Raw genomic sequence first — 24215 nt, forward strand, 5'->3', positions numbered from 1 at the left:
ATATCTAGCAAGAGGGAGAATTCCTTGGAAAGGGAGCACCATCAGATCGAACTTGAGAGAGTTAGACTCAGGCAAGATCAGTTGACCCTTGACAAGATGACTCTGGAAGTACAGAAAGCTATGAAGAAACTGAGACTAGAGTCCAATGGTGGCAGCAATAGTGTACCTAGAACATCCTTTGACACTAGGAACCTGAGCAGGATAGTCCCTCCTTACCAGGAGGGGGATGAAATCCATAAATGGATCACTGCCTTGGAGAGGGCCTGTAAAGTTCTGAAGGTCCCTCAAGGGCAGTGGGCAGCTATCCTGTGGCTCTCCTTTGCTAACAAAGGTAGAGATGAGCGCCTCACTGTTAGAGAAGAGGAAGCGGATGATTATTCAGTCCTGAAGAGTGCACTCATAGATGGGTTTGGCTTAACCACTGAGCAATACAGGATTAAGTTCAGAGACACCCAGAAGGCACACGCCAAGGACTGGGTAGATTTCATTGACAGTGTTATTAAGTCTTTGTAAGGCTGGCTTCATGGAAGCAAGGTACAGGACTATGAAGGATTCTACAATTTGATAACGAGGGAGCACATCCTTAATGACTGAATGAACCAACTACAGCATCAGTATCTGGTGGACTCTGATCTGACCTCTCCCCAAGAATTGGGAAAGAAGGCAAACAAATGGGTCCGCACCAGGGTTAAGCAGAAAAACCTGGTGGTGGAGGTAACCAGAAGAAGCAAGATTCTTCTAAACCCTAGGAGATGGGTGGGGAGACGAGCAAAGATAAAAAGGAGTCTTCTCAAGGTCCCCAAAAACCTGTATCTGGTGGTGACTCCCAAAACTCCAAGAAGGGTAAAAAGAAACCTTGGTGTTATTTATGTAAAGTAAATACCCTTTGGACAAGAGATGTGGATTGTCCAAGGCCAAGGAACCTACTACCACTGCCCCTAAGGCACCTGCTCCCCCTAGCACCAGTACAAGTGATAGAACAGCACCAGTACAAGTGATAGAACAGCAACCAAGGGATTAGTAGGGTTAACCTTGGGTTCTGAGGTGGGTTCTGGCCTAGTTAGAACTCCAACTCAAGCTGTTCTAGTCTGTGATGGTAGTATAGATCTTGCCATCTTACTAGTAAGTCCCACTAACTTGGGTAAGTACAGGCAACGACCTTTAATAAATGGAAAGGAAGCAATGGCTTTCAGGGACACAGGGGCCAGTGTCACCATGGTGACAGAGAAACCTGTGCCCCTGAACAGATCATACTTGGACAGATGTACCAAGTAACCAACGTTAGCAATGTCAGGACTGATCATTCATTGGCAGTTGTGAATCTTAGCCATGGAGAGGTAACTGGACCTAAAAGAGTTGTGGTATCTCCAGAGCTACCTGTATATGGTCTGTAGGGCAATTATTTAGGAACGTCAACCTGGTCTGAAGTAGAGTTCAGGAATCATGCAGGGATGACTGGTATCTCTGCCAGTCATTGCTGTCACCAGGGCTCAGGCCAAACAGCTCAGCACTGAGGGAGCACTGGATCCTGGAAAAATGGACCAGATTGTTCCTAAGAGAAGGAGCAGGAAGGATAAGGAATTATCCTCCTCCCAAACTCCTGGTGAGGATCAGTCTCCTGAGGGAGATGATCTCAGTCCCTGTGATGGAACTGTCCCTGAGGAACTTGAGCCTGACCAGGCAGAGTTCTTTGGGGCAGGGGGCCTTCCAGGGCAGACTTGCGTTTGGAACAGCAATCCTGCCCCGGTCTTGAACAGCTCAGATAGCATGCTGCTGCTGAGGGGGCAGGAAACGTCAGTGGGACCCATACGCTCAATTGGAAAGATGGACTTCTGTATTCTGAAGGTAGAGATCCCAAGCCTGGTGTTACCAGGAGGTTGGTGATACCCCAGATGTTCAGAGGTTTTCTTTGCTCACTGGCACATGACATTCCCCTTGCAGGACATCTTGGGCAAAGTAAGACTTGGGACAGGATTGTCCCTCATTTTCACTGGCCCCATATGTCAGAAGACACCAAGGAGTTTTGTCGCTCCTGTGTCACTTGCCAAGCCAATGGCAAGTCAGGTGGCACTACAAAGACCCCCTTAATTCCACTCTCAGTGGTTGGGCTTCCCTTTTAGAGGGTAGAGATTAACCTTGTTGGTCCTTTGAACCCTCTAACTACATCTGGATACAGTTACATACTAGTGGTGGTGGACCATGCCACTAGGTATCCAGAGTCAATTCCCCTCAGAACTACTACAGCTCCTGTAGTGGCCAGGGCTCTTCTGGGAATCTTTTCCAGAGTGGGCTTCCTTAAGGAGGTCTTCACAGAGAGAGGTACCAACTTCATGTCCAGTCATATCACTGCAATGCGGAAAGAGTGTGGAGTAAACTATACGTTTACCACACCTTACCATCCACAGTGCAATGGGCTTGTTGAAAGGTTCAAGAAGACCCTCAAGGTATGATCATCGAACTCCCAGAAAAGCTTACGCGAAAATGTGATGTCTTACTACCCTGCTTTCTCTTTGCCTACGGAGAGGTTCCTCAGAAGGGAGTTGGCTACAGACCATTTGAACTTCTATTTGGACCTCTAGTTAGGGGTCCATTGTGTCTATTTACGGAGGGCTGGGGGCTGCCTCTCAAACCTTCTAAACAGGTTATTGTGGACTATGCATTTGGCCTGAATTCACGTATGGCTGAGTATATGAAGAAGGCAAGTAAAAACCTTAAGGCCAGCCAGGAGGTTCAGAAAACAATGCATGACCAAAAGGCTGTCCTGACCGTTTACCAGCCAGGCCAGAAAGTGTGGGTGTCGAAGCCTGTGTCCCCAGCAGCTCTTCAGAACAAATAAAGTGGCCCCCACATCATCCTTAAAAAGAAAGGTGAGGTCATTTACTTGGTGGACCTAGGCACTCCAAGAAGTCCCCACGGAGTACTTCACGTGTACAGCCTAAAACCTTTTGTAGACAGGGCTGACATGACCTTGCTCATGGCCACTGATGAAGGACAGGAGGAAGAGAGTGACCCTCTCCCAGATCTCCTCTCTCAGAACCCTGTTGATGGGTCAATTGAAGGGGTAGCCTTGGCAGGCAGCCTCACTGACCAGCAGCAAGGTCCTCAATCAGTAGAAACATATGTTTTCTCTGACACCTAGTCAATCCATATGGTGTACCCATGACGTGGACACAGGTGACAGTCTTCCAGTAAAGAACAAAATGTACAGACAACCTGACCATGTCAGAGACTGCATCAGGTCAGAGGTCTAAAAGATGCTGGAATTGGGGGTCATTGAGCCTTCAGATAGCCCTTAGGCTGATCCAGTAGTCCTTGTGCCAAAATCTCACACCAAGGGTGGAAAAAGAGAGATGAGGTTTTGTGTGGACTACAGATGCCTCAATGCAGTGACTAGGACTGATGCCCATCCTATTCCCAGGACAGATGAGCTCATAGAGACTTTGGCCTCAGCCAAATATCGGAGTACATTTGACCTAACTGCAGGCTACTGGCAAATCAGACTAGCTGAGGATGCCAGGCCTAACACAGCATTTTCAACCCCTAGTGGGCAATATGTGATGCCCTTTGGTCTGAAAAATGCACCTGCCACATTTCAGAGGTTGGTGAATAAAGTTCTAAGAGGTCTGGAAGCCTGTAGTGGAGCATATCTAGATATTACTGTCTTTAGCTCCACCTGGCAGCATAACCTGGTCCACCTCAGGAATGTTCTGGAGGCCCTGCAGAAAGCAGGCTTCACTATCAAGGCCACAAAGTGCCGCATGGGGCAGAGCAAGGTTGTATACCTGTTAGGTGGAGGCCAAGTTAAGCCACTGAAGAGCAAAATCCAGACCATTATGGACTGGGTTGCTCCCACTACCCAGACTTAGGTCAGAGCTTTCTTGGGCCTGAATGAGTACTACAGGAGGTTTCTTAAGGGATATGGGTCCATTGTGACTCCCCTTAATGATCACACCTCCAAGAGAATGCATAAGAAAGTTCAGTGGACAGTTATCTGTCAAAATGTGATTACCTGAAGCAGGCCATGTGCACTACTCCCATTCTGCAAAGTTCTAACTATTCCAAAACCCTAATTGTCCAGACAAATACATCTGAGACAGACCATAAGTCCCTCTTTTGGCTAAAGCAAATGAAGGGTGAAAATCCCAAACTTTTGAGGTGGTCCATTTCCCTACAGGGGGTGGACTATTCAGGGGAGCATAGGCCTGGGAGTAACCATGCCAACGCAGATGGACTCTCCAGATATTTCCACTTAGAAAAGGAAGACTAAACTAGGCAAAGGTAGTCTCATCTCCTTATGTCGGGGGGGGTGGGTAGTATATGGTACTAAGGTACCCAGGACATAGGTACACCAGGGGTCCTCCATGGGCTGAAGCATGCATTATGCCACCCATGGGAGACCACTCAAATTGTGACTACAGGCCCACCATTGCAGCCTTTGTAAGTTGGTGCTAGCACCAGTATGACAGATATGATTATCCTTCTATCTGAGGTCACTGCACTTAAAACCTATAACTTATAAGTCACCCCTAAAGCAGGCCTTTCAATCATGAAGGCAAGGTGCTCGGTTATAAGTTGGAGGGTGCCCCTGCATGAGCAGGACACCCCTACCATCCACGGAGTCCATTCTCCTGGGTTGTAAGTGCATCAGTCTTTACGATACATAGAGTGGCCATGCGTCGTTATGTGATGGCTATCTCTAAACTGGCAGGAACGAATCCTGTTGTGTTTGGTATCAAATATGTTGGAATCATACCACAAACGATGTTGGAAGTATGATTCCATGCCCTGTCAAGCACCTCCGGGAGGCCCTCAGTGCTCACGGTACTAGTCTTCTAGTCTTCGAATCTGCGGCACAATAGAAAAAAGAAAACGCTCAGGCTCCCGAGCTAGAAAAATAAACATCCCCAGGGTATGCAAGGCTTAGGGGCCAGCGCATTTTAATATTTAGCTGGCTCACTCACTGTGACCCTTGAAGCCTATGCGCGGGACACAGTATTTTAGCTGCCCACGAGGCCTTGGGCAGAGAACACTTTTCTGCTACCCCCAGGTGGGAACAGATATTTGTTTCCCTGCCTTTGCTCTTGCAAGCAGGGAAACTCAGATTGCTTCTGCCTGGTGGGAGCATACATAAACAGCTTCTCCTGCCAGGCAGGAGCAGTGCTGGCCCCCAATGCACCATGGATAGGTGCATGCGGGGAGCTGGCTGGTTGCGGGGTCACTCGGTCCCCTCCGCGACCCCCAACATAGTGTTATGTGGGTGCGCCAGGTGGGCACCGGGGTCCCTGGGGCCGTAAAGGCATGGGAGGTGAGCTGCATGACCACTCCTCTTAAAAAAACGAAAGAACTTGGTGATAGGGTCTCCTGGGCAGTAATGGCTTGGGAAGGGGGCCGTGCTCGCACTTCTCCCAAAATAAAAAAGGCCCAAGGGAAGTCTTTCTTTATGTTGTGGGAGCTGCAGGGAGAGCAGCAGCTCACACAGAAACATTCAAAACAAAAAGAGTAAGTCTCCTAGGTCATTAAATCCATGACCCGAGCATAACTTACCATGTTTTTTTAAGCACTCCTAGCTGGAACACTATGGTCTTCAGCTGGAGTGCAAGGCCCTCTTGTGGTTGTTTTTATGATTGTATTTGGTGGGCTTAAAAATGTTAAAAGAAAGCCTCAAAGACATGTTGATTTTCTTTTGATTTTTTTTAAACACACTAGGTCTCTGAATCTTTCTTTTTACATTTTCAGCCCACAACATGGCTTTGTGTATGGTAATGAAATATTATTTTACGTTCTGTTAAAAAGAAACATAGAAAATTACTGAAAAAACAAAGGTTAAGGAGATGTTATAGTTGGATGAAAATGTCAGTTAAAACATACCATTTGAAGTTAACAAGACCACTGAAATTCCCGAGTCATAGTTATCTCCAGTAACTATAACCCACACCTTCACCATGAACAACTTATGACCTCACTTATTACATCACTCATTACATGTTCTATGACATTATTGATAACATTACTGATGACAAACCTTACATATGGGGGGCACGGTTTTTAGTTACTACAGCGCACAAGTTACAATTACAGTGAATAAATGGATAGATAAATGCATATGGGTTACAACATTTCTTTGTCCTTGGCAAAGGCTCCATGGAGCTGAAACACGTTGGGCCATGGCTGCCAAATGATATTTTTTTTTCTCTTCACTGCTTACATCTTGGAGCGCCCGTCATCTTTCTGTGGAAAGAAACTGTGCAACATGTAGACACAGTGACTTGCGCATGCCACGGAGCATTGGCACGCTGGTGGAAGCGGCTGATGTTGGCAAGGACAGGTGAGAGATAGATAGATAATTATCCTACGGGTTATAGCCAGTAGGTAGTTCTAGTTAGGACCAACTTTTCCTGCACACAAAGCATTTTTTGTTTTGCTAATAACTTTGGCGCCGTTTGATGAATGTTCAAGACATTTTCCCTCAAAAACGTGCCCTACTTTGCCTAATTCTGCATGGAAAATGTTGGGGTGATCCGTCAAGCAGGGGCCGAGAACAAGAGGGGGTCCCAATATGCTTTTCCCCCATGCAAGATCTATGGGGATTTTGCAGTTTTTAGACACAGCTACAGCTCCAACCGCTGAACAGAATTACACCAAATTAGGCATAAAGCTAGATCTTGGTCCAAAAAGATCTCTTTTTGTAATTTGGTGTAAATCTGTTCAGTAGTTTGGGAGTTATTAAAGAAAGAAATGTATAGATAACTAGGGACGCAGATCCATTGCAGATTTACCCAGGTGGGTGATTCAAAAGGCCCTGACTGGCTGGCCCCAACCTGAAAGGAAAGTTGCGGCTGCAACAAGAATATAAGTGTCCTGATTACATAGGAAATATGGAGAGGTCCCTGAGGGACCCCTCAAGGCAACAAATTGCCCCAAATTATTATTTTTGGGGGGCCTGAATCTAGGATCTGCGAGTACTCATGGTGGATTCACAGGTCCTCGCAGGGGATCCGTGGACCCGAAGCCCATTGGAAAAAAATAAAAACTCACACACCATACCCCCAGTGTGAATGGCCAAAGGCTGTGCACAGTGTGGGGTTGGGTGCATGTGTTGATAGCACACATCCTTTAAACAATTACTGCATGTAGGATAATGCATATTTAGCAACACATGACACATGTAGCCTAACATTTTCACGTTTGAATGCTTTATGTCTGGTCTTCTGTTCCTGCAACAACCTTTACATTTACTTTCTTTCAATTGTTGTAAGTTAGTACTGGCTGGGATTTGACTTTCTCATGTTTTTTGGGAATTAACACACTTGCTAATTTATGGGAGTATTGTTTGATTTGCAGTGACTGCCGTGAGCCACTCTGTGGCTTCCAACATACTCCCATTTTTGACCTGCCATTCCCTATTTTTAGTGACTTATACATTTGAAACGTCAATTTTTCAGACCCTGTGTACCTGTATAACTACTGTAAACTCATAATGAATGCCGACTTTCCTCCGTTGTGTAAATTAACTTAAAACCATACTCAACCAATTTTGCGAATAACAGAAAATACATGGCATGCTCAAGCCTTACATGTATGCATTAGGCAAGTCTCTGCAAGCCCTTCTACATGTGTGAAAAATGTCTAGAATCTAGTCAGCGACAACATGGTGTGTACACAGACACACACACGCTATGTATCCTCAATATTATGAAACCGAAATGTTGGGCATATATTTGGAATTGATTGTGTCTGTATAACATCACTTATTTACATTATAATGTGGTCAATAGAAAGTTATGACTCCCAATGCTGTTATATGCATTTTTAATGTAATACGAATGGAGGGGGAGAGTACGTACCTTGAGTCAGTTGGCTCCACTCGGACTGTGTCGTACATTTTGAAGCAGATACCATTCTTTGCTAAGGAGTCCAGTACAGCCTTTACAGGGGGAAGGGTGCTCAGGTTCTTATCTGTCATCACACACACCCTTCTAGCTGCCATATTCTGAAGATCCTACCAGAGTATGAAATAGTAACAGTAAGGTTTGGCTTCACAAAGCAAATAAACATGGTTTTTGTTTTAAGGAGATGGTGCAGAATTCAATAGATTCATGAACATAAAAGTTTAGGAATAACTCTCCAGGAACTGTGTAGAGTAATTTTTTTATGATTAAAATGTTTATTTCACAACTTCTCTAGATAAAGTTCTAGATGTTTTTTTTCTGCAGGGCTGGAACAATATAATATTATTATAAACAAAGAAGCTAGATTAGGAATGGTATATTTCTTCCCACACAGTCAGCAGCCCTCTATTTCTAGTAAATGTGTTGATATAGAGCGTGGGGAGCATGTTGGGTATAGGAGTGGGTATGCGAGAAGAGGAAAAGAGAATAGCAAATATAATAGATATCTATTAAGAGGGAATAAAACCTTTAAAGGTACAGCAGGGAAGGTAAATTTACTAAAGGACCATGGAAGTTAACGTGAACTATTAGAAAAATTGAGTCTATCAAGTCCTAACACAGCCTCAAAATTTCCAAGGGTAGCTCGGATCAAGTGTGCGATTTATTTAATTCTCAATTGGTTGATGAGACAGCTCAGCTGGCTAAGAAATAAGCAATAGAAATTGTGCAACTTTAATGCTTCAGGTTCAAATACCAATGAGCTTGCCTCATTCTTTCACCTGTTCAACGTTTATACATTATGAATTAATTTCGTATGTCTATGTCTGAATGCCTGCTCCCTTAAGTCATACTCATTCAAAATGTTAGACATTAAAAAAAATTAGAGACAACTCTGATAGGACTAATGTAGAAAACAACCACAGAGTTAATCTTCCTGTTAGCTTGTGTTTTAATGCCATAATCTTAACTTAAAATCCAGTGCTACATTGATCTCAATTAAGTTTGTGCTGCCCAATCATGAATCAAATAACCAACTCTCTGATGGCATGCACCATAGGAAACGTGTTATGAACAGCCAGAGATCTGAAGCAGAAACTTCTGCTTCAACTTCGGTGGTTGGACATTTGAACTTTAAGGAATGTGCGTTCTCTGACTGGGAGAGGGTTGCTTTCCAACTGTCAGGGCTTTGAAATATAAGCTGGAACGTCTTCCATCTTACTGGCTACGTACCTCTTTGGTGCTACAGAGCATGCAGTTGAATGTGGTCTTTTGTCTCTTGGATGGTCAAAGCGGGAAGCCCCTTCTGAAGCTCTGCTGGACTTTCCTGCTTCTGGCACTCATCTAGCCTGCATGGAGGCCAAGAATCAGTGCAAGGAGTTTGGAGAGGTATCCCCGACACCTAGAAGCTTTCTCTGAAATTCACCAGGGATTAGGGAAGGACAGCTTTAATAGCCTACTGCTGCAGGTGTGCTATAACTCCATACATCACCTTTTGCCTTTATTATCTTGAGACTTTGATTTGTTGCAGAGTTCCAGCACCTGATTGGCCTGAGCGCTAACCAAACAGAGAGTGGCTCGACTGGTCTTGTGAGAACTCCTCTATGTAGAGTCTAGTAAGAACTCTCGGTACACAGAGTTGGGGGTAATGTCTTTATTTCTTCCTTCTCACTTCACATTATGCTCTCCTTCTCCTGACTCCGCACATCACATCTCATCCCTACCACCCTGGCCACCTCCAGCTGTGACCCAATTCCTGTCCCAGGCTGGATGGAACCATTCTGCAGGGTTCTAATACTCCAATACTACAACTCCCCCCCCAAAAAAGTTTGATGTGCACCAGATTAACTGAACTTGAACAATCAAATTTCTTCAGTCTGTCTCTGAAGTGGATACACATGCCTTCCAGACCGTGTGGTGATAGCTTGATGAGGTGTGGCCTTGCCGGATTCCACTGACTCCAATTCGTGAACTAGAGGCACTGGTAGCCAAGGTGGGCTTTCTCTGGCAGAACGTGACAGCTCCAAGGGACGGAACATTTGTTTGATATGTAATACAGCTCGAGCGATGGATCTCCCGGCCCTTGCCGCCATGAGCAGTTGCCCGTTCCTCTCCACTATTTGAAGCAGATCTATTACAAAAGGGATGTCACTTTCCGTCTTTACCTTTGTCAGACAAAAACCCGATCTCCTTTACTAATGGCAATCTCTCGGGCTTGTCGCAGTTTATCAGCATATGTCTTCATCTTCTCTTTGTGGTGAGCATCAGTGGCTTAAAGTCTTTTCACATTCACTCATCTTTTGGCTGTCCATTCAGAAATCTTTGTTCAAATCACTCACCAAACATGAGGGGGGCAGGGCCTTCTCCGGTTGTCGAGTTATGTTATGTTAAAGTGACTTGTAAAGGGTATGGCTATCTTGTAAGGTTTCCCAAACTTGGCCTCCACAACAAACAAGAGTGCTCAATCTGTTAAATCGTAACACGGGTGGAACAGCCTGGACTTGAAATTATGCAGGCATATTATATTATGCAGATGGAAACAACCACGTCTTTAGTTTCTTCAGAAACACTGTGAGCGAATTACAAGCTCTCAGTGAAAATGGCAGACCATTGCATAATTTAGGGCAATAATACGCAAAGGACCAACCACTCTACTAGGTCTTCCTGATCCTGGGGTTCATGGCCAGGTTTAAATGGTTTGAATGTAGAGCACAGATGGGAGCATATTCGGACACCAAATATCTTCGGTACAATGGCCTTGTATTAGTAAGGCACTTATGCATATAGCATAAGGTCTTAAATTGGACACTCTGCTCAACAGGCAGCCAGTGCAAGGTACAAAGCAAACTGGCTGTAGAAGTATGCCTAGGTGAATGAAGTAGCATCCAGGCTGCCACATTTTGAACAATTTGAAGCTGTTTGAGCAGGAATTGAGCCACACCCAGATATAGAACGTTTCCGTAGTTCATTCTGGATATCACTAAGGTCTGAACTACCGTTCATCAGGCCGACGCCAGTAGACAAGCCAAAATGCCAAAATATGTACACTTAAGGATACCGAATCATGTGGCCACTACTTTATTTATCTGGAGACTTATGGACAGCTTGTCATCTATCCATACTCCATACTTTTGACCACCTGTACTCGAGAGGGGGTCAAGCCCAGAGTAAAAGACCAAAGATGTTGGTGGTTACCTACTAACAGCGCCACAGTTTTGTCCTCTTTAAGTTTCAGTGAACTTATGTTCATCCAAGACAAAACTTGGGCCAAGCAGGTGCCAAGGGCTTCTGCATTTCAGTTGTCCTTTCTAGATAAGGACACAACCATTTGCGTGTCGTCGGGATATGAAAAAATAGTCAACCCATGGACTCCACAAGGTCAGTAAGGGGCCTAACATATAGATTGAACAGGAGAAGATTAAGGGTAGAGCCTTGAGCCACCCCGGAGGGTAACAGATGGGATTTCAACAAACATACAAATATATTACCTACTGGCGGTCGCCAGTAGGTAGTTATAGTTAGGACCTATTATCCATAGAAAATCCGCAACATTCTATTTGGAATAACTTTGGCGCCGGGGGACGAATCTTTGCGAAATTTTCAAAACTCGTTGCCCGCTCCGGTCCGCTCCTATCCTGGAAGTCTCGGGGTGATTCGTCAAGCGGGGGCCGAGAAAAAAGGGGGGTCCCAAAACGTGTTTTCCCCATGCAATTTTCCATAGGGACCCTTAGTCGCAGCTACAGCCCAAACTGCTGAACGGAATTACACCAAATTTGGCAAAAAGGTAGCCCTTGGTTCACTCTCGTGCCTTTTGCTTAAATGGTGTAAATCCGTTCAGTAGTTCCTGGGAAAATCAAAAGTAAAATCATAGATATATCTATGGGCGCGGAGGATCCGCGCACCCTGCCGAGCACGAGCTGTATGCTAATTGGCTGTCAACACTCCAAACAAGGAAGTGTTCGCAGCCAAGAAAAGAGAAGAAAAACGCACAGAACGCAAAAAGAGGGCAGGGTAGAAACACCCTGACCCCCTAGGCCTGCTTTTAAAATCAGTAAAATCGGCGCTGGGTGCGCGGATCCTGCTGATAAAAAAAAAAATTAAGCACGGGCTTCCGGGCTTCCGTGCTTCGTTGCTAATTTGCCCCGGGGTGGTCCACCCCGGGGGCTATACAAGTATTGGGTTGAGGGGCCCAAAGGGGCTTTATGGAAATATTTGGGGGGAGCTCACAGCCCCCCCAGCCCTGGGGACCGCCACCCCCCGGGGCTTCAAAAATTAATGGCTGGGGGGCTCAAAGGCCCCCCAAGCCCCGGGGACCACCACCCCCGGGGCTTTGTGAAAATATTTGCGGGGAGGCTCATGGCCCCCCACATGCCCCGAGGACCGCCACCTCCCCAGGGATCTAAATATGTAAATTGGGGGGTCTGTGACGGACCCCACAGCCCCGGTGACCACCACCCCCCGGGGCTTTCTAAATTGGTGGGAGGGGGCCGCGCGCCCCCCCCCCTGGAGCCAATGATGGCCCTGGGGACCGCCACCCCCCAGGGCCGGCTCCTGCAGTGTCCCGGGGTGCCCACCCCCGGGACACTGCTGTTTGCTATGGCCATAGCAAACTTGGTTTGAATTTGGAAAGAGAGAGCAGGGAAACCTGCTCTCTCTTTCAAAATTCAAACCAAATTGCTTTTCCACATGGGGAGCTGCATGTTAGCAGCTCCCCATGTGGAAAAGCAATGCCGGCTCCCGCAGGAGGCTGGGAGCAGGTGGGACCGTGAAGGGATTGGGGACCCCCCACAGCCCCCAATGGAGAGGGCCAGCCCCGGGGGATGGGGTCCCCAGGGCTATTAGTGGCCTGGGGGGGGCCGTGTGGCCCCCCCCAAAAAAACGAAACAAAAAAAAACATTTTTTTAGAAAGGCAGGCCCCGGGGGATGGGGTCCCTGGGGCTTTTAGTGGCCAGAGGAGGGGGGCAACGCAGCCCCTCTCCAAAAAAAAAGATTTTTTTAAAAAAGGCCATGCCCCGGGGGATGGGGTCCCCTGCCCACATTTTACATTTTTTTATAAAAAATTAGGGGGCAGGCCCTGGGGGATGGGGTCCCCAGGGCCAAAAAATAAGAAAAATAAGGGGGGCTATGCAGTCCCCCTTAAAAAAAAAAGAAAAAAAGAAAAGAAATACCGGCACCGGAGGCCACGCGCCCACGTTTCAGCACTCTACAAACGCGCACCCTGGTGCGTTTGCGGATGGGTAACAAATTCCCCTTGAATCCTGGGGGTCCCTGGGGGCCAACTAGCCCACCAGGAACCTCCAGTATGCGCCAGGGGGCTGCGTTGCAGAGAGGTGTTCTGAGGCCACGCACCTTTTTACACCTCTCTGCAACGCAGCTCTGTGGCACTTAATGGAGGTAGCTGGTGGGGTAGTTGCACCCCAGGGACCCTCAGGATTCAAGGGGGGGGTAATCCCCCAACTTAAAACGCGCAACGGGGCGCGTTTTTCACAGTGGTGAATGGAGGGGGCATGGCCTGATGTGATATGTGTGCAAACACGCCCTGTGGCACGTTTTAAGTTCAGGAATTAATTCCTCTTAAATCCGGAGGGTCCCTGGGAGCCAACAAGCCCATCAGGTACCTCCAGTAAGCGCCACGGAGCTGCGTTGCAGAGTGTTGTAAAAAGGGGTGTGGCCTCTGAACACCTCTCTGCAAGGAAGCTCTCTGGCGCATACTGGAGGTACCTGGTGGGCTAGTTGGCCCCCAGGGACCCTCAGGATTGAGGAGGAATTAGTTTTCCAACTTAAACCACGCCACAGGGTGTGTTTGCAGACATGTCACTTCAGGCCACGCCTCCTTCCTTCACCACTGTGCAAACACTCCCCGTGGCGCATTTTAAGTTAGGGGATTGACTCTCTTTTAGTACTAAGGGTCCCTGAGGGCCATCTAGCCCAACAGGTAGCTCCAGTATGCTCCAGGGAGCTGCGTTGCAGACAGGTGCTCAGAGGCCATGCTCCTTTTTACACCTCTCTGGAACACAGCTCTGTGGCGCTTACTGGAGGTACCTAGTGGGGTAGTTTGACCCTAGGGACCCTTAGGATTCAAGGGGACTTAATCTCTCATCTTAGAACGGCCACAGGGCGGGTTTACACAGTGGTGAAGGGAGGGGACGGGGCCTGAGGTGACGTGTGCAAACACGCCCTGTGGTGCGTCTTAAGTTGGGGAAATAATTCCCCTTCAATCCTAAGGGACCCTGGGGGCCAACTAGCCCACCAGGTGCTTCCAGTAAGTGCCACTGCGCTGCTGTGCAGAGAGGTGGTGCAGGTTGTGCCCCTTATTACACCTCTATGTAATGGTGCTTACTGGAGGTAGCTAGTGGGGTAATTTGCCCCTAGGGAGCCTCAGGATTCAAGGGGAGTTAATCTCCGAACTTAAAACGGTCACAGGGCGTGTTTACATGGTGAGAAAGGGAGGGGACGGGGCCTAAGGTGACGTGTGCAAACACGCCCTATGGCGCGTTTTAAGTTGGGGAAATAATTCCCCTTCAATCCTGAGGGCCCTTGGGGGCCAACTAGTCCACCAGGTTCTTCCAGTAAGCACCTTGCAGAGAGGTAGTCCAGGCCATGCCCATTTTCTCTGCAAGGCAGCTCTGTGGTGCTAACTAGAGAAACCTGATGGGCTAGTTGTACCCAAGGGACACTCAGGGTTGAAGGGGACTTTATCCCCCAAATTAAAACGGCCATAGGGCGTGTTTGCACACATCAGCTCAGCCCCCCCCCCCCTCCCTTCACCAGTGTGCAAACGCACCCTGTGGCACGTTTTAAGAGGTAGTTTTAATACCCCTGCCCTATTATATACTAGGGGCTTACAGAGGAGGTCCTGCTAATAACTGGGGTACCTCAACGCATAGTGTTCCCTAGTGTATGTAGGTGTTTTAACTGTATTCTAAGTGTCTTTTAGCATAGCACTGGCTCTAGGACTGGTTAGTCAGAGTCAGTTATCACCCGTACCCATCTGAAAAAGTTGAGGCTACAGGATGATTTTGCAACAAAGACTCTTTCTCCTCCTTTGTTTGTTCTTTCTGCACGTCTTCCTTCTTCCGGCACTTTCCTTTGTCTTTGAGGACTTCTGTAGCTTCTATCTGCATTTCTTTATTTCTTTCTGTGTGTTTTTTCTTCTTTCTTCACATGTCCTATCTCTGTAGGCATAGTTAGAAATTAGCATTTAAAAAACCATTGAAATTCACTTAACAAACCATAGGTTTCAGGCACGTTATAGTTAGGAATTAGCATTTTTAAAAACCTTAGAAATTCACAGAAAAAAACATAGGTTTCAGGGGTGTTATAGTTAGCTGGACATTTCACTCGTACAAAACCATTGAAATTCCCCTCTTATAGTTAGTTCAGCTAACTATAACTTGTGCCCCCGCAATGCACTGCTGATAACGTCACATATTACATCACTCATGACATGGTCAGTGACATCACTGATGACATCACTGATGACATCTTCCATGTGATAATTTGATGCATCTTCTCACACCCTAATATAACCTTTGATACACCCACTCTAAATTACAGACTGACATTCTCAAAACCATAGACACTCCAACACCAATAACTACATACCCACTTACTGATTCTTAGGTCTACACACCCATCCACTCACTCACCCGTACAGTCACTCATACTTATGGTCACTCAGTACAGGACTATCATATGCACTCATACACCTATATAGACACTCACACACCACCACTCATCCACAGAGGTACTCACACACCTACTCAGTCATGCAAATAATTAATCACACTGCCATTTACTTACCTATACAGTTGTACACACACCAGCTCAATTACTCATACAAATACTAGCACATTCTTACGCTCATATACAATCAATGATACAAGCACACACTCATCCATAAAGCCACTCTCACCATCACACACTCTCACTTATAGCCATTTATGTACGCCAACACACATATATACTGCCTTTCACATATGTAGCTACTCACACATGTACCACTGAAATATACATTCACTCACTAACACAACCATACACACACTCACCCACCCATACAGTCCATCACAGATGCACTCTTGAAACCATGCACCCAGTGAATCACCCAGTCACACATCTATGCACAGAGTCACACACATCCCACCCACACAAACACTCAGGCACCCATACAGATACTCAGACAACCAATCTATAACCCATATAGACACTCATGTAGCTATTTGCAAACCCATGCAGCCGCTTACACACCAACAGACAGACGGATACAGACATTCACACAGTTTAGTCACTAACCCATGCATTCAGTAAAATATGTTTGATCACTCACTTATAGAGTCAGTCACGCACCTACAAAATCATCCATTCAACACACTTATACACCCACTCATTCTTCAATATGCCTTTCCCTATATATAATAAACATATTTAAAACTTTACAGAAACACACATTCACTGGATGATGTCATGAGTGATGTCATGAGTGATGTAATATGCGACATCATCAGCAGTGCATTGCGGGGGCGCGAGTTATAGTTAGCTGAACTAACTATAACAGGGGAATTTCAATGGTTTTGAACAAGTGAAATGTCCAGCTAACTATAACACCCCTGAAACCTATGGTTTCTTCTGTGAATTTCTGAGGTTTTTTAAATGCTAATTCATAACGCGCCTGAAACCTATGGTATTTTAAGTGAATATATATATATAGATAAATACAAGCATATAAAACAATATAGAAATCTGGCGTACTCCTAATACGCGTCCCCTAACCTAAGTGTCTGGGTTGTGTATGTGTGTTCTGCCAATAATCCCCATACTGGATGAGACTCTGACTCAGACAGACAGACAGACAGACAGACAGACAGACAGACAGACAAACACACACACACACACACACACAGTTTCAGCACAATTGTGAACTTTTCATTCTGTTCACTGTCCTAGTACTTCTAATAACCTTCACTCGCTTCTGTCTATTTATCATTGCAGCAGATATATTTTATACAAGAATCACGTTGGTTCAATAAATATTGAAAACGTCCTATTATCCCACTCTGCATTCCTTGTACATTTCTCTGAGTGAAGGAGAGCTTGAGTAACTGAGTGAAAGGGTTCTAGATCTGTTACCACATTTCCTGGGAATTCAGGGTTGTCATGTTCAGTAGTTGCCAGAACCATTTGCTACCCGCCTGGTGTTAGGGGGCTTATGGTGGGACTGTGAGCTAGCTGGCCTATAGGACCACATGCCCTGAGGCATCGCATGGAATCAGTATGGCACCATTCCAAAGGTTATGCTGTCCACAAACACCCAGCTTCTACTGTAAGGTGGAAACCGCACAAAATACTGTTCTTTTGAGAGGCATCCTGAATTGTTCGACAACGACATTGGCTTGAGACCACAACAGTGTGCTCCAATGATGCTTGATGCCCAAGTGAGTCAAGAATTATTTGAACTCTTTGTCATTAAAGGGAGGGCCGTTATCAGACTTGAGAATTTGGGGAGAGCCCCAGGTTGCAAAAATGTTATTCAGAACTTCAATGACCTTTTCATTCCCGGTGGACGAGATGCTCTCTACCAAAGGAAAACAAGAATTTTAATCCACGAGGACCATCAAATATTGGCCATTTGCTCGCAGTCTAAATAAATCAATTGCAACTCTTTCACAAGCCTGGGCAGGGAGGTATGACATTGTTACTGGATGATGTGTGGTTTTTGATGATAAGCAGTTACAAATGTGTCACTTTTCTGGTTCTCCCTCAACTCTTTCATCCAACTTTGGAAACCACACACACTCTCTCTTTGGATGAACAATTCTCAACCCTCTGAGGATGATCCATTCCTAAATTACTCCCAGTTCTTCCTGAATATTGTGGAACTTTTGGAGCTCTTCTTTTTTGGTCTTTACTCTACATGTTTGAGTGTCGATCAGTTGCTTGAGCATGGCCATGTGTTCATCAGGTTTGGTGGCAGCTACAGTCTGATCCACTGACAATGCTGGGAGAGTACTTGACTGTAGTATAAAATTGAGATATTCTTCAGCCACCAAAGGTTTTGATACTGTCTGCTGCAAACAAACTCAATAGAAATAGTTGGCGGGGGTCTGTGCTTTTCCCGGCTTATGAATAATGTCAGTCATATTCCAGGAGCTGTAGCTCCCAGTGTTCAATTCTCGAGGGCATCTTTGCCTTGGTATTTCCAAAGATTGTCAGCAGAGCCTTATGGTCAGTGACTACTTTGAATTGTTTGTCGTATAAAGAAACATGTAAATGCTCTCAGGCCCACATGACTGCCAGACTCTCTTTCTTTGGTTGGGAATAGGCTTGTTCAGTGTCTGACAGACTCCTGCTAGCATATGCAACAATATGTCTCTACATATTCGGATGACTAATGTGTTGTGCAAGAATGGCTTCTAGTCCTACTGGGCTTGCATCCACTGTGATCTCTGAGTGAAGTTTGCGGTCAAAGTAGGCCATGACCATTGCTTTCTGGATGGCAGTTTTGATATCTCAAAACATTTTCTTGCAGGCCAGCGACCACTGGAATTTTACATTCTGTTTTGTTAGTTCAAGCAATGGGGCACTCAGCATGGCATGATCAAATATTTACCGGGCGCAGTAGCCAGCCATGCCCTAAAAAGACTGCAGCATACTCACATCTTGAGGTGGTTTGGTTTCCCATAAGGGTCAGAAGATATGCCACTCTCCGATAATATGTGGCCACAGAATTTAAGGCTAGTTTTATAGAATAAATCATTAACAAGAATGATGGCTGGGGCACAATGTTTTTGCACTTAATCACATTATAATAAACAAACAGCACTTGGTGCACAAATCTGCGAGAACAGCCACCCTATACTCTTATGCGGGACAAAGTCTAGAATTACAATAACAGTACATACCATTCATCACCCCTACACTCTCTCACATATAACTAACATATTAAATGATATTAGTAACATTAGTTAAATCAGCAAAAGATCAATAAGTATATCACACAATTCCAGGACTCATCAAATTTGTTTTTACAAAATTCTTTCTTTATTCACATTTCTTCTTTGAACTTCTTTTCACTGTAGCCAACATGTTTCATCCCTCAATGCAACTTGCCCACTTTTCTTTCTCATTAAGCATCCAATAAGTGGCATCCTTATATTAATCCCATCTCATGTTGAGATAGGCGTTTTACGGTCCTGTGAATTCAGTACGTTCACAAACAGTATCCCTGTAGCATCCACAGACAGCTGTTGCATCTGTGCTTAAAACATATTTAGAGCAGTCCTGAAGAAGTCCCTTTGAGGGATGAAACGTCCACCTACATGTGTCTAAAATGTGCTGATATACCTGCAATTTTCTTCTAGTTTCAGTTCATGATATCCCTTATTCAGGTCAAACTAGGAGAACACTTTAGCACCATTAAGTTGTGCTATCATATCAGCTATGTGTGGCCCAGGGTGCCTTTCACGCTCGATTGGTCTGTTTAGTTGATGCATTTCAACACATATGCTTAACTCTACTTTGTTGTCTCTTTTTGGCACTACTACCATTGGCGAGACCCAAGGGGTGGGTCCAGTAGAGCATTCTTTGATGTCAAGTTTCAAAAGCTTTGTTTTTTTCTTTTCCACTGCCTTTTGTAGATGAAAAGCAACTTGCTGATGTCTTTGGGCAACTGGGCAAATGTCCTCATTGATGTGCAATTGCACTCTAAACCCTTTCAGTTTCTACAGTTCTTTAAACAGTGATGGGAATTTCCGAGTGATAGCTGAAGCAGTGCGAAGGTGGTAGGTAATGGATATCAGTCTCATGCCAGCTACTGTTGCAAAACTGAGGAGGCATGCACTAGACTTTGTTCCCATCAAAACATGAATCATTGCTTGAACTGACCTTTTCTTGTGCTACACATTCGATGAGAATGATCCTTGACTATGCAGCTGCTTGGATGCAAGTCCACTTGTTACTTTAATGTATGATGGGTGAGGACCGGTGTCAGTTCTCTAACTTTATTTACCAGCATGATGTTAATGGAGGCTCTACTGTTAATAATGAAGGGTGTGGAGTGATCTTTAACCTCAGTTGAACAACTGGACATTTGTTTTTAGCCTCCGTTTGCCTACTTTGTCTTGCATCGTTGTAATCAATAAATATCCATCATTCTCACTCTTACTTGACATGGACACCGAGGATCCGCTGTCTGAGTGTGCGGAAGACTTTTGGCTGAAGTTGGATGCAATTTACCATAGGTGATATTTTAGTTTCTCTTTCAAATTGCTGTGGGATCTTCTCTGGACCTCCTTTGTTTGTGCTTCCTTTCTTCTTTCAGGATTGCCCTTCTTCTCACTTGCTCAACACATCACTTTGAAATGATTCTTTTTGAAAACTTGTCCTAGTGCTGGACATTGACATTGGTAGTATTTTGCATTTGTCAGAACTGGCCTTGAGCCAGCTCCTGATTGCAAGTGTTCTTTCATTGTGTGTTTACCCCTGTGTCCATGGCACCTGCTTGACATTCTACTCTCTCTTCCACCCTTGCAGCTAGTAACTTTTTGTTCAAACAGAGTTTCACAGGGCATGCATCTCCAGAATGAATCAGACAGACACCCATATAATATTTTGAGGCACGTGGCTTCTTCATCACTGAAGTCACTAAATTTGCAATGTTTAATGAGGACTTTAAGTCTCGCCACAAACTCATCCATTATTTCACCCACCTGCTGATGTGTTTTGCTGAAGATATATTGCTCATAGTCAACATTTGGCATAGGATCAAAATTCTGGACAAGTACTTCTTTGACTTTCTGATAACAGGTTGCATCCTCTAGCGTGAGTTTCTTGAGGATGTCTTTGACTCCATCCCCAGCTAGGTTGTTGAGCTACTTGATGATTTTCCCATCATCCTTTCCTCAATGGCATCCATTAAGTCACCAAAGTTTCAATCCATGCAGCCCATCTAGCGTCAATAATCTGTTTCTTTGCAGTGTCAAATGAAGACAATGAATTTAGGAAAACCGAAGAACTGTATTTTTCCCTTCTCTCCTGCACCATGCAGCTGGACCATGAGCTATAGCGCAGTGGCTTGTACGGTGCTGATCATGCAGATGGATACCTGGGCAGGTGGTATCAGTAAAGCCCTAGGTGTGCACCGGCCTTGGTGACCATATTGGTCTATACAAGTCCAGAGGTCACAGATAAAACCCCCTGGCTGTCAAAGAGGAGATGGTTCAGAAAATGTGAAGGCTGCCAATATGGTATAGACAAGACAGAATATATATCACTTTTTTTTTTTTTTAAACTTGCAAAATGAAGGCAGCATGCCATTGCATGACTGACTTTGCAGTATACATTTTAACGTGCCCATGTGCCCGCCTATATGTAGGAAGTACATGGCACCAGGCACACAAATGTATCTTGCGGCACATATGTGCAATAACTTCAATACAACACAAGGGGGTGAGTGACAGCTAAGGTACTATGTAATCGATTCAGTACCAAAAACCGAAAACACTAAGAGGTGGAAACAGAGAAAAGAAATTGCGTCAACTGGAGCCTAGATATATACTAGAACTAGACAGCAAAGTCCCCAACGGTCTAAATATGGAAGAGGATCCGTTCATATTTCTCTGAATTCCTTTTACAATTTATGAGGGACTGCAAAGCAGTTAAAAAAATTACAATTAAATTTGTTTTGTTTAAACAACAGTAGTAATCTTGACACCGGCAAAATGTTTAATTAAAGTGTGATGGAACTATGTTTCCACTGAACTGAACCCCTACTTGCGAAGTACACTTGAAAATTGTGGCTTGGTTTATAATAATTTTTATATTAATTTATGTTGTGCATGGTGTTGGCGTAGCAATATAAGTTGGTCAGCCATGTCAAATTTGTGTGGAATAAGTATACACAAAATGTTCCGGTTGGGACTAAATAGTTATAATTAAAATGCACACAATAGCATGATTAGAAACATTGAATGAGATCATGTAGTATTTCAGGTAAATCCGAGAATATACATCAGCAATGTGTAACATAGAGAAATGAGTTACTGACAAACAGATCAAGATTTGTAATCTAAGAATTTTGAACTACAATGTAACAAGCTGCATCAAGTCGCAATGTGAAGTATTAACATTGTTTCCTGTAAATATTATTTTGCTTCTCTGAATGGTAACAATGAAAACTGGTGTTTAAACTTTTATGTTCATTGCCGTTCTAAAGTTTGTGACCAAGGATGGTGATATATATTATATTTATACACACACACACACACACACACACATTCATACAATATCCTTTCAGGCATAGAGTGCCACATGAATTTTGCAAAAAAGAAGCAGAGAACTCTGGGTGGTTCCTAACTTTAGCTTTTTACCACAGTATTACGGCTTTGGATTGACAAACGTTTTTGTCCCTTTCTATCTCGGCATGGATGGCACTGTGCTGATCCTATGCCTAAAATACCATTGCCACCCAAAAACCCATACGTACTCTAAACCTCAAAAATACCCTTGCCACCCAAATACCCATACACACCCTAAAATACCCTTCCACCCATACCCATCCTAAACCTTAAAAATACCCTTTCCACCCAAATACCCATACCCACACTAAACCCTAAAAATACCCTTGCCACCCAAAAACCCATACCCACCGTAAACCCTAAAAATACCCCTGTAACCAAAATACCCCTGTAACCAAAATACCCCTACCCACACTAAAACCTAAAAATACATTTGCCACCCAAAAAAACATATCCCCCTAAACCCTTAAAATACCCTTTCCATCCAAAAACCTATACGCAAACTAAATCCTAAAACAAATCTTCACAAAATTTCCCAAAAAAGTGCGCCGGTAATTCCAGTTTTGCATGGAAAGTTTTGGGGAGATCTGTCAAGCGGGCAGTGGGAAAAAGGCAGGGGCAAAAAGTGTTTTTCCCATGTTAATTTCCAGATTTTAGACACAACTACAGCCCGAACTGCTGGACGGATATACGCCAAATATGGCAGGAAGAACCTTTTTTATTATTTGGTGTGAATCTGTTCAGTAGTTTGAGATATTAACTGAAATCCAATTTTGTATATCTAGGGACACGGATCCTCCTTGGATTTGCGAATCCACGAGATACCGTAATTGGCTGGCCGCAACCCAAGAGGAAAGTTGTGACCACCATTTTGTTCATCGGGACACAGTTTTCAGCGGGGAAAATAAAGTTGAAAAGTGATAGAAGGGTTCAGGGTAGAGGTACCCTGATACCGTGGTACTGATGGAGTGGTCTGTTAGGGACCCCTCATGGTCAAGAAATTGGCCAAAATCCTTTTTTTTTAACCAAGCAAAGATCAACAGATCCTCCCCTGATTCGGGTGGATTCGCAGAGCCAGACCCCAATTTTAAAAAAAATACAATCACTCACAGATCCACACACCTAGGGCCCGATTCACAGAACAAATTTAAGACAAAATCCTAAACTTACTATTCATGGTATTCACAAAATGCACTTACGACTGTCCTAAGTTTACGTCCGCACTCGGGCCGGAATTTCCACACCCAGAGTGTAAACTCTGCACCCGGAGCGGAATTTCCACCATCGGGCCGGAATCTCTGCTTCCAGGCCGGAATACCCACAATGCATCAGATATAGTCAATTGACACCAGATTGTGGGTAATCCAGCCTGGAAGCGGAGATTCCGGCCCGATAGTGGAAATTCCACTCCGGGTGCAATGCTTACACTCCGGGTGCGGAAATTCCGTCCCGAGTGCAGACGTAAACTTAGGACAGTCGTAAGTGTATTCTGTGAATACCATAAGTAGTAAGTTTAGGATTTTGTCTTAAGTTAGTTCTCTGAATCGGGCCCTAAGTAAGTCACATATCCACTTACACACCCACACAGCCACTCATGCACCCATTCACAGGCCCTCAAATCCACTCACAGACCCACATAGCTTTCACACACCTAATCACACACTGATACAGCCACTCGCACACCAACACACAGACCCTCAAAACCACTCACACCCACAGAGCACCTCACACACATTCTCACACACCCACACAGCCACTCACACACTCATTCACAGACTCACACAGCCAGTCGCTCACACATCCACCAAACACACATACACCCACTTACACACTGACACACCCACTCACACATCCCATCAAACACCAAGGTTGCAGGAACATTATAGGTAGGAAATAGCATTAAAAACCATAGAAATTCACTGAAAAAAACAAAGGTTACAGGGACGTTATCTTTAGGTTCAGATTTTACACAGACAAAACAACAGAAATTCAACAATTATAGTCATTGTTATCTCAAGTAACTATATCTCATGCCCTA

The 24215-nt window shown here is 44.8% G+C and overlaps 1 protein-coding gene across 2 annotated transcripts in view; it reads right to left on the reverse strand.

The window, feature by feature from the left end:
- The window catches only part of ADHFE1 (alcohol dehydrogenase iron containing 1), a 307754-nt gene that overhangs the window by 183466 nt on the left and 100073 nt on the right, over window positions 1-24215 (reverse strand). For both annotated transcript variants that reach the window (XM_085605518.1, XM_085605517.1), the window contains one exon: window positions 7845-7999. In XM_085605518.1, coding sequence (XP_085461644.1) covers window positions 7845-7999 — 155 coding nt within the window. The remainder of the gene's footprint in view (window positions 1-7844; window positions 8000-24215) is intronic.

Source organism: Triturus cristatus, chromosome 5_1 (assembly GCF_964204655.1).
Source record: "Triturus cristatus chromosome 5_1, aTriCri1.1, whole genome shotgun sequence".
In the NCBI taxonomy this organism is placed as follows: domain Eukaryota; kingdom Metazoa; phylum Chordata; class Amphibia; order Caudata; family Salamandridae; genus Triturus; species Triturus cristatus.